The sequence below is a fragment of the Terrapene carolina genome, unplaced genomic scaffold (assembly GCF_002925995.2).
Source record: "Terrapene carolina triunguis isolate 2854851 unplaced genomic scaffold, T_m_triunguis-2.0 Scaffold95, whole genome shotgun sequence".
NCBI classification, from domain to species: Eukaryota; Metazoa; Chordata; order Testudines; family Emydidae; genus Terrapene; species Terrapene triunguis.
Window position 1 is genome coordinate 20,095,665 of NW_020664446.1, and position 15,417 is coordinate 20,111,081.

Here is a 15,417-nt window from a genome sequence, read left to right on the forward strand (position 1 = left end):
GCTGTACAATCTAGCTCAATGCAATTTGGTCACATAGTCATTCCTGATACAAAGTGCTAACAAAAAGATCTTTAGCATTTAGCATTGGTAAATCTGTACCACCAGTTCAGGATCTGTGCTATTGACAACTGAATGGAAACCAGTGAAAATGAACCAGTACAATGAACTCCCACAGAAAAATGCTTTTGGTAGTTTTCATCCACCTTTCCTGACTAATTCTGGAATACAATAGGGCTGACCACAGTGTAAATAATATTTGTTGAAAATTTAGACCTTATTTCTGTTCACAGAGTGTTCGAATCAATTCTGATTTCAGCAAATATGTCAAATATTCATAAGTATTCACTGAATAGTTCTCATGAACAATTTTGAATATATGATTGTAAACTATTTTTCCCTGACCTAAAGACGAGCTCTGTGTAAGCTTATCTCTTTCACCAATAGAAGTTGGTCCAAGAGAAGATATTACCTCTCCCAACTTGTCTCTGTAAACTATTAACATTTGCGGTGTGAGAATGGGTCACCTGAATCCCGTGGTATTGTTTCTGCTCCCAGATTGGATGACTGAATCTTTTTAAACAGGAGATTTGCAAATAGTGAATACCCAATGATGAACTTCTGACATGAATTTTCACATGAATAATTATTTGTGAAATGTTCAGAATTTGTGAACAATTTCCACACTATATTTCAGTCAAGGGAATACTGGTAAATAATAAATAATATGACCCCACAGACAGCAACGCAGTGAAGTCAGTACGATTATTTGCAAATATGTTTGCGCATCTGTTTTTTATTATTATTATTCAGCCAGCTCTACTATGGACACAGGCACAACAGCAAAATGATAGTATCCAAAAGTAAGAGCACAATATACTAGTTAGAACTGGTTCTTTGGACGTTGGTGCATCAGCTGTAGTTGATCCAGTTTGGATTCATTTCAGTGAAGGTATCACCTAGCCCTTGAGAAGAAACTATACTGAAATAAGTGTCTTTATTTGGCTATAATCCACTCTAATTTAAAAAATAAGTCAACTTTACAGTTAGAATATACTGGGCCAAATTCTGCCTTCAATGAGGTTGTGTGGGTGTAACTGAAAGGTGAATGTAGCTTGCTGTATTGTAAATAAAAAGCATGAAATATTGTACAGCTGAACTTACTTTGGTCTAGAGGCATACAAATTGTCCAAACAGGGAAACAAAGAATGTGTGCAATTTCATCAGTATATCTGTACCTATCCTACTAGAATGTAAGGCATTATACTGTCATGTATGATACTGTATGGTACCAGTATATGAATTTAGTGATTAGGTTTTAAATGGTTTCAGAAATTCAACATGTTTCTTTATAATGGAAAATTACACAATAATTCATGTAGGGCCTGATCCAAATCCCACTGAAACAAAAGACTTCCACTGATATCACTGGACTTAACATCAGACCCATTATTGGTTTCTTGGGAAAATATGTAGCTGAGTGGACTCTACATATATGCATTTAAATAAGTAAAATTAAAAAAAATCAAATAGAAACTTGTGTATTTCTGTTATTCTATATTATGCCCAAAAATGTATAGCTTTTTCTTTAACTTAATACTTTCAAATTACTCATTCTTGCACTGAATATGCAATTCTTCTTTTACTACAAACTGTACCAAATTTGGAGGAGTTAATTAGGTTTGGGAATTATTTAAATGCAGTAATACATTGAAAAGTCACTTGGTTATGTTTTTATATATCAGATTAGTTAATTAACTAAAGTAATAGCATTAATCTGGGTGAACAGATTCTGCACTATGTGTTGATGCGCTGTAGTAATAAAAAAAGAATTTTGGATTAAATTCAAATAAAGATTTTAATGGCTAATGGATATTTTTTATTACTTTGGAATGAATGAGGGGAGAACATACCTTGAAAGTGATGACATAAGTGTGGTTTTAAGAGATCAATGCTAATTATGTATTGTACTGTTTTAGAGAAGATTAAACTTCAAAACCACAGCCAGACAGTGTAAAAGAACTCCTTCATTCCAATGCTATTTCCATACTGCTCTGTTGCTGGGGGGGAAAGAAATGGCAAGAGATTGATAAGCAGGATGTTTTACATTCTGACAAGGAAAATGTGATCTAGCTTCAGTGAAATATCGTATGCTAAGGGAAGAGAACTCTCATCTCATTAGATTTGCTTCTCCTTGGAATGGATAAAATGTAAATATGTGCACGCAAAAATAGACTTTAAAAAATAAAAACTCCTTAAAGCAGTGTATTTGTGGAAGTGAATTTACATATTATGTCTTTTTCCATAAAAAAGCATCATCAAAAAGAACTTGCGCCAGTTTTGTATTAAAAGGCCTATAGAAGTCTCTTAGAATTGCCTTTGTCGTTGGTAACATGGGTCCCAGATTTCGGTCTTCAGGACGTCTAGTGTTTGATGCAGGACTCTTTGTAATTAGAGCTTCTTGTTTCTCACTTATAGGCCCTGCAGTCAAAGAAAATTGCTTTAATGTATTCCTTCCCAAAATGTTAATGTTAAAGAATGTAAATGGCCAAGTAAATAGGTTTGTCAAGAAAAGATTAATGGAATTTTGCTAGCAGTGGTTATGTTCCAGAATACTGGTTACGGGTTTAGTTTAGTAAAATAAATTTCAGTTAGACTACATGGAAATACTTAGTTTTCCTTTCATATCAATTCATCATCTGTGCAATAAGCAACATAAATCATTTCTAGAGGTAGATTTCTAGATTTGTTTTCAGAAAACAAATATGAAAGTAAAAATAACCATTAATGTGCATTCTTCGGTAACAATTATTTCATTTTATTTCCTAATTTTGGTTGTTATGAAGGAGCCACCTGATACCTGTTAGGGTGAAGTTCACCCAGTCAAACAGTGCAGCACTTATATCTGACTTCAGTCCTCTTTAAGGACTTCAGTGGGATATAAGTAGTGTTACGATGACTCTCAGTATAGGAGCAAACTTTACCCCTCCTGAATTGTACTTGTGCACTGACCTCTTTCAATGCAACTTAGATGGGAGGAGCAGGGGCCAGGCTCCTTATCTGTTCAATCCGCTAAATCTAATTACCTAGGCCAATGTTTGGATTCAACCAGGTTAATGTGCAGCCACATCTCTATCCTCCTCCTCCTCCTGTCTAACCAATATCAGGCATTGTTCTGTCTGTCAATGTTGTTCTGACGATTAGCAACAGATGTCTCAGTCAATGACAGTCAAAACATATTCCCCAAGACACTAGAAATGCTGCCTTTTATAATACTCAGATTCTGGATTTGCCGATTTGGCAACGAAACACATCATACCATTGAAGTATTTCACCTGGCTGTTTAGATCGTGTGGGCCAGCTCTTGCTCCTGCTGCAGTCCATCACAAAAACTCCCACTGACATCAATAGAAGTAGGATCAGGCCTTACATGCTCAAACACGTGCATGAAGTACCATGTTTCTGATTTTATACCATAGTTATTAATTCTTTGTTCACTCTCTTGCACTGTCCTTACTCAGACAAAATTCCCATTGAAAACAATGGGTGCTTTGGAGCCAATGGCAATTTTGTTTGAGTTAGGCCAGCACAATTTGCCCCTCTAACAACACAGATTCACATCTTCGATGTTGTCTCTCCATAAGTATTAATAATCCAGAATGTAAGCATGACTTTTGCACTTCACTCAAACCAGCTAGATGATGCCTACCTAAATCCAGAAACTGGAACACCATATGCATGGTGTATTTAACATTGGATGCATGATCCTCTAAGCGGAGAACTAGTATCTGACCCTTGTCGAAAACAGTCAGCCAGTCCAAGAGATACACAACATAAAGGCCAACCTGTAGCCTCACCTACAAAAAACAAACAAAAAAGTGGAGTTAATTCATTTATTCTATCTTGTATCAAAATTAATGAATATTCATCCCACTGTTCTCCACGGGAAGGAAAATCTATTTTGGATTTGATCTAGAATAAGATTTTAAAAATATGATGCCTAGAAAAAGTTTAAACCTTGATCATGTAGCTCTTATGCATGGAGTAGCGCTATTGACTTCAGTGGGGCTACTTACATAGTTAAATCCTTCAGCGTTGGACCCCTATATTTGTAAATTACGTCTCAATTTAGTAAGGGCCTGAGCCCATGTGCTTAGGGCCCTGTCCTGCTCAGTGCTGAGCACTCTGACCCTCAACCATTGAACTGAATAGGTATTCATGGAGATATTTAAAGCTAAACATATGTGTAAGTACTTTCACCTTCATCAGGGCCAAAAGGCACAAGGCTGAGCACAATGGTTGCTGAAGGCACTCAGCACCTTTCAGAAATGTCTTACAAACCTTATGATGTATTGGGGTTAGAATTTATTCCTCTATCTTATCAAACATGCATTCTGTAAGGACACTTCATACTCACAGCATTACCAAAGAGAAAATACTTCAATAAAACCTCTTATAATCAAAATATCTGCACCATCCTTCAGCTGTTGGACTATTCCGTAGAATGGCATGAACTGCTATGGCACACAACTCATTTTTTCAAGCCAATTAGAATGTGAGGAGATAATCTGTTAGCTTTTGCTTTATGAAGAATGATCATCGGACAGTTCGGCCTGGCAGATTCAACTTCACAAATGTCCAGAAGGAAAAGGACACCAACGTTATCTTAAAATGAAGATGGCGGAGGACTTGTGTACTATTAAACTATACTCCTGTTAGTCAATATTAGTAATTCCTAGAGAACCAAACAGATGCTCAGATGCTAAAGTTAGGAGCATGGCATAAATACCTAGACAGATTTAGGAGTACACCGTCTAACTGTTCAACAGAAGACTTACACTGTAGTATACCGTAGAGGAAAATATGATCGTTCTCTTTTATGTGAAGGGACACATTTTCAGTCTGGCGTTAACCTGGTCTCCATTTTTGCTCAATTTTGCACAACAACAGGCAACAAACATTTAAGGGTGCAGTTTAGGCTTCTTAAAACTCCAAGTTCCTGTTTGTGCCTGTGTTTGTTTCTTTTTTACCCGTTCAGACATAGAAACAGAAAGGAAGACTGCCTTTGATACAAGCTTGGTACATCTTGGAGTCACATTCAGTATAGAATTGATAAAAGCAGACAACGATGTCTTGTGCTCTTTTAGTTGACTTGAGTAATTGCAGTTATGACCTAAATACTTCTGAAAGAAGTCATGTTTTGAATCATTACTACAGCAATGGACAGATTAATTTTAATAACCTATAAAACAATCTTCACATCAATAAACAACATGAAGTCATTTGAAAAGAAACACTCTGCTTTCTGAATTGCCAGTAAAGCACAGAACATTAATCCTATCCTCCAACTACTGTCAGATCATTGTTATTAAATTAAAATTCCAAATCAAGAACACAAATGGAATATTTTGGTTTCTACTTTTATGAGATGACAAGTAGAGAAACTAATCTATGCAATCTGACTCAAAATCTATTCAAACTTAAAGAGCCAATTTTCCAAAGCAACCTCTGCATATGCACTTTCAAAAGTGCACATCTAAATTTTTGGGCACTTAAGTTTTAATGCCTGAGTTTTTGCATGCCAAACAACTTTTGGGCGCAAAGATTTAAAAACCGTGATTCAAAAGTTCTCTCAAGAAATTCAGTCCTTACTCTTGGCTCAGATGTTACGTGGAATATTTCCTTTCTGAGTAAACAGTTCCCACAGTTTATTAACTCCTTGTAGTATTAGTATTATTATTTCTTTGTACCATAGTAGTGCCCAGAGGCACAATCATGATCATTATGACCCATTATGCCAGGTACTGAACAAACATACAATAAAAGACAGTTCCTTTCCCAAAAATCTTACAATCTAATAATTATGGTTATCTTAGAAACTGTGACCTGACATTCGTCTTGGGCTGCTTGTCAGTTACAGGGTAACCTATGTAGCAAAATTCCTTATGTACATATTGAATATAACGCTATAAGCTCTAAATACTTTCTTTTAATTATTACCCTCACATATGATAGTATTACACAGGGCCACCCAGAGGATTCAGGGGGCATGGGGCAAAGCAATTTCGGGGGCCCCTTCCATAAAAAAAAGTTGTGATACTATAGAATACTATATTCTTGTGGGGGCCCCTGCGGGGCCCGGGGCAAATTGCCCCACTTGCCCCCGCCTCTGGGTAGCCCTGGTATTACAGGATCAGAGCCACATTATGCCATGCACTGTACAATCTTACAGCAAATCATCTATGTATATTCCTCATCTTTATTCCTCTTTCTCCCACCAGGATGGTACTGGGGCAAGTAAGAAACCAGTATCAGTTGTATAATGTAGGTTGGGATACAGTATTTTATAGCATTACTGAGCTTCTACCCAAACAGAGAATTCTGGGATAGAATCAACACTCACTTCATCCAGCAGGAACTTCAAATGTAAAAACCCTTTGTTGCCCAGGATAGTCACCTTCACTTCTCTTGGGACGTCTGAAAAATGGCACGATATACAGGCCTGTGTTTTGCCACTGTTGTTCCAAAACAAAATCCCCTTTTCAGGAAAGTCATTTGCTTCCCCCCTATAAATTATGCAATGCAACTGAGTATTTCCCAAAGAATCCTCCTTGACTGCAGTCTCTCCAATGTTAGTTTGACACCCCTGGCACTCCTTCCCTTTCTTTGGTTAATATACTTTCTATTGATGGTAAGTGAAGATAAATGGATGAACGCCCCTTCTCTGTACAGAGGGTTACCTATCAGCAGTGGCAATCTCTATGCTACTTGATTTTCTTGTCTCTTAGGAGTACTTTTTTCTGCTGTAGTCACACTAACCTAACATCCAAGGTCACAGAAAAAATCTACTCTTTCAATATATAACAAATTACACATATATAGACTTTGTCAACTATGCTTGAGAGGAAGCTGAAAAGTCCATTCAGAAGCCTGGCTAGAGTTCCATGCTTTATTAAGGATACCCATTGGTAGCTTTCTGGAAATATAAGTGATCTCAAAAGAAAGAACAATGAGTTAATTTTCAGAAGTACCTTCTTCAAGATGCTGTCTAAGAAGAGGAATAAACTGTGGGACAAATGATGATGGTCTAGGCACCTGGGGGAATACAAGGGGTCTGAGCAAGTGTATTCATGCCACAATGCAACTGCGTTTGTGCAAGGGAGACAGTTGGCAAGCACTGCATTACAGTGTGCAATTCCCAGAGTGGGCATGACTGGAGATGCTCAGAGCATGATAGTCGGTCTCTGAGGAGGGAGGAGACTGTTGTAGCCAATGATTTTAGTTTTTTGTTCATTTATTGTGTGATGTTATGATTAACTAATATGTTAGGTCATATATAATCATTGTATGCTAAACAGAGTTAAGTTGTAGGATTATAGAAGTATAAGATGGATCAGTAGTTAGAAGTGATAATTATGTATTAGGTATCTAAGTAAGTAGGGCTGAAACACAAGGCCTACAGGCTGAGACCTGTAAGATGTCATCTTATCCATACTAGGCCATAGGCTTAAGAAATGCTTGACATAAGCAAGTGACCAAAGGTACTGTGATACTGTGAAAAATTAACAGCAAAAGTAATTTTTTGCTTACAAGATACCCGGTAGTCACATTTTTCTAACACATGCCTTAGCTGCAGGGTACACTATGTGCATAAATGCTAATGAGGTTTAGTCAGAATCACATTATAAAAAGAGGGTGTCCAGATTAGGAAAACTGAGCTCCCTATGGGAAAACTCCAGCAGGAACCATCCCTATACCAATGATCAACTGGCAAGGCAGCCATCAGACCTTAAGGATATCATTAAGGATGTGAGTATAACTATATTTGCAACTTGTGCAGACGCCTTCATATGCATGGGTGTAGTAGGGTGCTGGTGCAAAAGCACCTAATTAGCCCCTGCCCAGTCAGCTCCAATCAAGGGAAGCAGATTGGGGCTGATGGAAAAGGCCTGATGCCGGCCTGAGCATTGGCAACACCTGCTGGCCTGACAAGCCAAGGGCTATAAAGGCTGGGAGGGAGCCAGAAGGTGGGGGGCAGCCAGAGAGAAGTCAGTCAGGGAGGGAACTGGAGGCCTCCTAGCTGAAGACTGACTCTGCCTGTAAAAGAGGTTGAATAATCCTGTAAAGCTTGTAAATAGATAGACACTGGTGATGGGATAACTGTAGGTAAATAAAGACACGGGTGTTGCACAACCCTGAAGCCTCTCTGAGCCTTATTGGGGCAGCAAGTGGGCCCCAGGAAGAGGGGCGGGTTGTGGGTAATCATAACTTTAATTGTAACTTTAATAAAACTTGTAAAACAGACTAGACCTTGTACTTGTAAATGTGGGAGTGGTCCAGATCCTTGGTCTTTGTGTTCCTAGAGACTCTAAATCTGAAACAAGTAGCAGAGGTGACTTTCACTCTGTTGAGCTTGAAACTGTTGCCACTAGAGCCGAACCCCTGCTGGCATAATATCACTTTACAAAATTCATTTTAAATAAAATAAAAGGAGACACTGTCTCTCTTTCAACTTCCATTTCTGGATGATCAGTATAGCAACGCTCAGGAACATGGGGCTTGAATCCCATTCCCAGTACGGGAAAGACTCCCACTGACTTCAAATGGTTTTGACTTGGGCCTATGATGCATGATTTCCTCTGAGATTACTTAGTAACTGGAGGAAATTATGATGAGATGAAATTTACTTCAATCTGGAGAGAGAGGAGGAGGAAAGTGTCCTTCCACCCAAATCAAGAAAATGGGAGGTAAAGGGCTAGATCACAGAGACCTGGTACTTTACAAGTGCATCCAACAGCAAACATGAGATACTGCTACGTATCTCCTGAATATATATATATATATATATATATATATATATATATAATAATTTCAAAAACCCTTTTATCACCCTCAAACAAAATATAAAAACAAATCAACACTAAAAATGTGAGTTTTGGAACAATCACACTGAGATTTAGCTCTGTGTTCTTTGCCAATATCTTATGTAATAGAATTTTCCCTTTTCTGCTGTGTACGGCTTAAAAAAGTGTGAGAGAGCATTTAATCTACCTATCAATAGCCTTTTCTTGGGGGGAAAAAATCCAGCATAAATGATGTATTCTTACGTGCAGTTCGGAAATTGCCTTATCTTTGCCAGAGCTATTTTTTGGATAGGTTTGCAAGTAAAGATTAAACTGTAATCTTTGCTAAATGTGCTCTTCATGCTCCTGCACACTAGAAAGAATGTATTATTACTGTTGGCATTCATCAGGGAACAGACTGAAGAGACAGCTGAGCCAGCACATCAGTTTTTACATGCATGAATATATTTTTATATCATCAACTAAAAAAAAAAAAAAAAAGGAAGAAAGCTTATTGGGAGTCACAAACTAAACCATGTCTTGATTATAATTATTATTAATAGTTTGCTAAGGAGCCTGGTATTTTAATAATCCAGACAAAATAGTCTGTTTTTTAAGCAAGGAATCAAATGTGATTGGAAATACATACAGGCATGGCATTGTTAAGGGTGTTGTTGTAGACACAGGCTCTCAGTGAGTAATCCAGCATGCAATTTTCAAACAGCTGCAGGGATTCTGCCACTTTTTCATGAAAGTCTTCTGCGGATTTATTCGCACTTGCAAAGTACAGATAATCCGAATACAATCTGTGAACGAAATACACGTGTAAATGATAAATAAAATTAAAGAAAATAAACTTAAATGATAATGAAAATAAGATAGCAACATTACTTGAGAAAACAGGCTGTGAATATAACCTTTATCCATTAGCAGCTGATCCAATACCTGCTGAAGTTGATTTCAGCGGGCTTTGGCTCAGACTTTACGGGTCCAATTAGGGTGACCAGACGTCCCGATATTTACCGGGACTGTCCCGATATTTACTTGTTTGTCCCGCGTCCCGACCGATGTTCGGTCGGGACGTGATTTATCCCGATATTTTGCGCTCTGGCGCACAGGCAGAGGGGGCTCGCACCCCCCCGCCCAAACTCCGCCCCCGTCCTCCCCCATTGGATCCCTCCCCAAATTCCCACCCTGGCCCTGCCTCTTCCCCAAGCACGCCGCATTCCTCCTCCTCACCCCTCCCACCCAGGCTTGCGCTAATCAGCTGTATGGCGGCGCAAGTGCTTGAGGAGGGGGGAGAATCAGGATGCGGCAGCCAGCTCAGGGGAGGTGGAGGCGGAGCGGAGGTGAGCTGGTGTGGGGGTGTGGGGCGTGGAGCTGCCAGTGGGTGCTCAGCCCCCACCAATTTTTCCTATGCTCCGGCTTTTCTTTCTTTTCTTTTTTTTTCCTCTGCCACCGGCTCTTGAGTTTTTTGTTTTTTTTCCCCTCTCTCTGACGGCACCACCCGCGTCCCGATATTTCACATCTCTCATCTGGTCACCCTAGGTCCAACCCTGTGAGTTGCTAAGCATCCTCCACTCTTATTAAGGTCAGCATCTAACAGGATTAGGCCCCAAGTAGTTAGGAGCCAATCCTTTTCTGAAGAGAAATTCTTGAAATATATCTTTTGGTTCATTCTGTATTAATTATTATTATTCTGTATTGCAGTAATGCCTAGAAGCCCCAACCAAAAAGAGCCCCATTGTGCTAGGCCCTGAATGTACCCATAGTAAGAGACAGACCCTCCCTTAAACAACTTACCGTCTAAACAGACAACATGGACAAGGAGTGGGAGAAGAAACTGAGGCACAGAAAAGTGGAGTGGACTTTTCCAAGACAGCCCGTAGGAGAGCTGGAAATAGAAACCAGGTTTCCTGAGTCCTAGTCCACACTGCCTCTCTGTATGCTCGGTATGCAGTGTGGTGAGGAGCTGTATCATGGCACAATCTGTGGTCTCACTCCTGCTGTCTCTATTCAGGCAAAGTTTCCATTTAGTTCAACAGGAGTTTTGCCAGAGTAAGAACTACAGGACCTACGGTCCACGTATATATGCAATACCAATATTATAAGCAACCATGCTGCACTATCTTGCTCTGCAGCTATTTCCTAGCCATCTCAGTCATACAAATCTGAATTACAGTGCAAATGGCAGGGCACACTCATTTCAAATATGAAATATTTGTGCAAATCATTTCAAACATTTATAGTTACTTAAATATTACAAGACAAAGATGACTTAAATTCTGGTTCATTTGGATGGAAATAAAAGTGTAAAATGAAATATTTATTTTTAATCCCTGGGACTCTGATTAGAATCTCTAGATGTCGACATCATTTTAAACAGAACATAAGGGAAATGCCAGGATGGGACATAAACAGAAGATAGTGTGTCATCCCTTGAATGAGATACATAAGTAATTTTCACTTGTTTGGGCTCATGAGATATATCCAGAGTCCTGAAAATTCTGCAGCACTTCAGAGCCAATTTCTGCAGCAAGGGTGAAAGTGCAGAAGTATTATGAGCCCAAAGAATCCATTCTTGGACACACAATTCCAGAGACCCTGAATACACTTCATTCTCCGTAAGTGCATATGTTTATGTAAATCATTATCTAAATGTAAAAGTGGGCTTTATTTCACAGCTATAATGCCGTAGGAACACTGAATCCACTTCCATCTTCAATGCCCTTCCCATTTTTATTATACCAAAAATATCAGGCTGGCCATAGATTTCCACATAAGCTTTAAAATACTACTATTTATTTAGAGAGGTTAGGCTCTGCTTCAGCAAAGCACTCCGCAAGTGAGCAGTTCCACTGGAGTCAAGCATGTGGAGCAGGGCATGTATTACAATATGAGTTTATGAACTCCTGCCTCAACTAAAAAATGGAAAGACAGAAAAGACAAATAAAAGGGTGAGACTGAGTAGAGGAGAGAGAGGTTGGAGGAATAAAAGGTTAGTGTTTCATATAGACAGAACCTTAATTACTGAACTTTTATGTTTGTTTTTAATTTCATTTTTACATATTCCGAAAATATTACTGAAAACTGTTGAGAAACTGATGATGAGACACTAAGAGCTCTGTGCAACCTTTACTCAAACGAGTGAATATGGGCTCATGCAAGTAGCCCTCTTGACTTCAAAGAGTATGTCTACACTGCAGCTGGAAGCATACCTCCCAGCCCAATTAGACGGACTTGCGCTCGGTCTGCTTGAGCTAGAGTGCAAAAAATAGCAGTGTGGACTTTGCATTGGCAGCGGCTCAGGCTAGCCACCCGAGTCCAAGTCCACCCGATACCCTGGATCTGAGCTCCGATGGCTAGCCCAAGCCACTGCCCATCCCACAATGTCCACATTGCTATTTTTAGTGTGCTAGCTGGATCAGAGCTAGTGCAGGTCTGTCTATCCGGACTGGGAGGCTCTCTCCTAGCTGCATTGTAGACATACATACCCAGTGCTTGCCTAAATAAGAGTTCACCAACATGAATAAGGCTTGCACAATCAGATCCTTAGCTAGCAATGTCAGGAGGAAGGACATGATTTGTATTTACTTCAAAATAATAGCCAAGCAAAAGATAACCTGTAGCTGTCTGTCACCAGAGACCCAATTAAGAGCCCTGTCCTGTATGGTTTCTAATTTTTGGCCACTTCCCAGCCCAGCAATTCTGTTAGCAGATTGCAGAGAATTTCCATAGAGAAATATAGATCTTGTTTGGAAAATTTAACTAGTAGGCAGTCAGAGCTTTCTGCTATTACATTTCTGCTCCTTGGCAAAATTTCAAGTCTGCATCAATTCCTCTAGATTTATCTGCAGAAGGGGTCTGGGAGTGGGCCTACATTACTTGCATCTTTCTGTTTATGTACTGAAACAAAATTGGTTCATGTGTGTTGTTGAAGTTAACAGTGTTTAGCAATATTCTACAACAACAGGAGGGAGGATTAGAATTCAAAATGACCTTAATAAATTGGAGAATTAATCTGAAAACAATAATATGAAATTCAATAATGACATGTGTAAAGATCTGCACTTAGGAAGGAAAAATCAAATACACAAATACAACATGGAGTATGACTAGTTAGGCAGTGGTACTGCGGAAAAAGGGCTTTTGGTGGATTACAAATTAAATGAGAGTCAACAGTGTGATGCTGCTGTAAAAAGAGCAAATGTCACTCTGGGTTGTATAACAGGAGTGCTATATGTAAGCCATGGGAAGTAACTGTTCTACTCTACTCGGCACTAGTGAGGCCTTAGCTGGAATGTCCAGATTTGGGCACTATACTTTCAGAAAGATGTGGACAAACTGGAGACAATCCAAAGGAGAGCAATAAAAATAGTAAGAAAACATGACCTATAAGGAAAATTTGAAAAAATTGGGCTTGTTTAGTCTAGAGAAGAGAAGACCGACAACGGATGTAACATCTTCAAATATGTAAAAGGTTGTTATAAAGAGGACAGAGATTAATCACTGTTCATATCCAAAGGGGGTAGGAAATGAAGTAATCAGTTTAGTTTGCAGCAAGGGAGATTTAAGTTAGATACACCTCTACCCCAATATAACGTGACCCAATATAACACGAATTCGGATATAACGTGGTAAAGCACTGCTCTGGGGGGGCGGGGCTGCGCACTCCAGTGGATCAAAGCAAGTTAGATATAACGCGGTTTCACCTATAACATGGTAAGATTTTTTGGCTCCCGAGGGCAGCGTTATATTGAGGTAGAGGTGTATTAGGAAAAACTTTCAAACCATAAGGATAGTTAACCACTGGACCAGCTTACCTAGGGAAGTTGTGGAATCCTTCTTGGGCTTTTTAAGAACAGGTTAGATACACATCTGTCAGGAATGATCTAGGTATACTTAACTCTGCCTTGACATAGAGGGACAGACTAGATGGCCTCGTTAGGTCTCTTCTTGCCTTACATTTCTGATTGTACACAGTCATAGACACATTTCAATGCTCTGTTTAAGGACTGCTTATAAAATTTCTCATGGCCACCAATGGATTTAGTCCTGCTATTTTTGATTATAGGAAATACTGACACTTTTTAAAGTATCAAGCTCCTCAGCCTCTCTACTTCAAAATCATTCTTCTCTTTAAGGAGAAGGCCATAGAGTTAAAAGTAAGCAATAATTGTAACTGTATGATTCTCAAACACATTATTCCAATCCAGTTGTGGAAACACCAGGTCTCTTCTAAGGAATGTGTTGACAAGATTCCATCATGAGAAGTGAAGGGAACAGGCTTCTGGCAGGAAAAATCCTACTATCCATCCTGAAATGGCTCAATTCCCCCTCCTAGCACCTGAGAGACAGAACCAAGGCTCTACATATTTCCCATCCATCTGCACAGGTGAGGAGGGAAATACCAGTTGAGCAGCCAAATGTTAGAGAAGGGTTGTAGGAAAGCCATGAAGATGTAGGGGGGTGGGGGATCTTACTCTCTCACAGGCCTCCATGCAGTCCTGTAGGGTCAGGCCACAACCTGCTCCTAAATAAACTGATTAGTGTAATCTGATTTTCTTAAAAAAAGAAGTGTGGTCATTGTCAGAGTAGAAGGCACCAGCTCTTAGTGTTTGGCTGATGAAAGCAGGCAGGGAAATGTATGCCCCTGTAAGCCCCTATTCACTGACAAGAAACAGCCACAAAGTATTTGGCTGCCCCTAATATTTTGCTGCCTCAGGCATCTATCTGTTCTGGTGTTTATGGAAGATCTGGCTGCAGAATGGAGGATATGAGAAAAAGATGGGAGAGAAGCTGAGGGACAGAAACAGCAGAGTTTAGTGAAATGTGGTAGGCATTAAGCACACAGCAGTATCTTCTCCTTGCAGAAATACATGTGCGTGTAAAGACCGCTGTTTGCTAATGGCACGTTAACAAAAACCCTAAATGAGGATCAGGCTGGAAGTATTTCTCTCCAGGAGAATAGGATCAAGCTGACAGCTCTTGCCATCCAGGGTATGGAGGACAGGCGCTCGCAGGAGGAACTGAGCCAGCAAGAATCATTTTGAAGATGAGCCATAACTGCAGTTTGTTTAAAATGTTTAATTTTTCTGATAATTTGTTCTAATTATCCAATTTAAAAAACATTATTTTAAAGAGCTGCTGACACCTTATGGAAAGCATCTCTCTCTCCACTCGGCTGCCTCCATTTTCTGTATTTGTTTTCCATCTGTTTTTCAATTCTAGGGACATCTGCATGAAAATAAAATCTTTGTTGATTAGGATTTCAGCTGCTCCTGGTACTTATTGCTCACTTGAAGTCATTATCCTCAATCATAATCTAACACAATTAAATAATGTGGTGATGACCATTATGTCACCCACAAAGGATTATGAAACAAGTCAACCCTGATATAAGCAGGTGCGACTCCTATTGAAGTTAGTGGGACAGTTTCTGATCTCAATTACACTGGGAGTTTTCCCATTGACTTCATTGGAAGCAGAATCAGGCCCTAAATGCAGAATGACTGTATTGAGCCAAACTCTCCCCCCCCCCCCCCCCCAAAGGACAGAATAAGGGGCTCGTGCGCTG

The 15,417-nt window shown here is 39.5% G+C and overlaps 1 protein-coding gene across 4 annotated transcripts in view; it reads right to left on the minus strand.

The window, feature by feature from the left end:
* Positions 1–702: 702 nt before the first annotated feature.
* CHST15 (carbohydrate sulfotransferase 15) overlaps positions 703–15,417 on the minus strand; it is a 78,673-nt gene continuing 63,958 nt past the window's right edge. For all 4 annotated transcript variants that reach the window (XM_024194629.3, XM_024194626.3, XM_024194631.3 and 1 more), the window contains exons 6-8: positions 9,490–9,646; positions 3,707–3,854; positions 703–2,478 (exon numbers count right to left, since the gene is read on the minus strand). In XM_024194629.3, the coding sequence (XP_024050397.1) occupies positions 2,288–2,478; positions 3,707–3,854; positions 9,490–9,646 (496 nt within the window). In that variant the 3' untranslated portion in view covers positions 703–2,287. The remainder of the gene's footprint in view (positions 2,479–3,706; positions 3,855–9,489; positions 9,647–15,417) is intronic.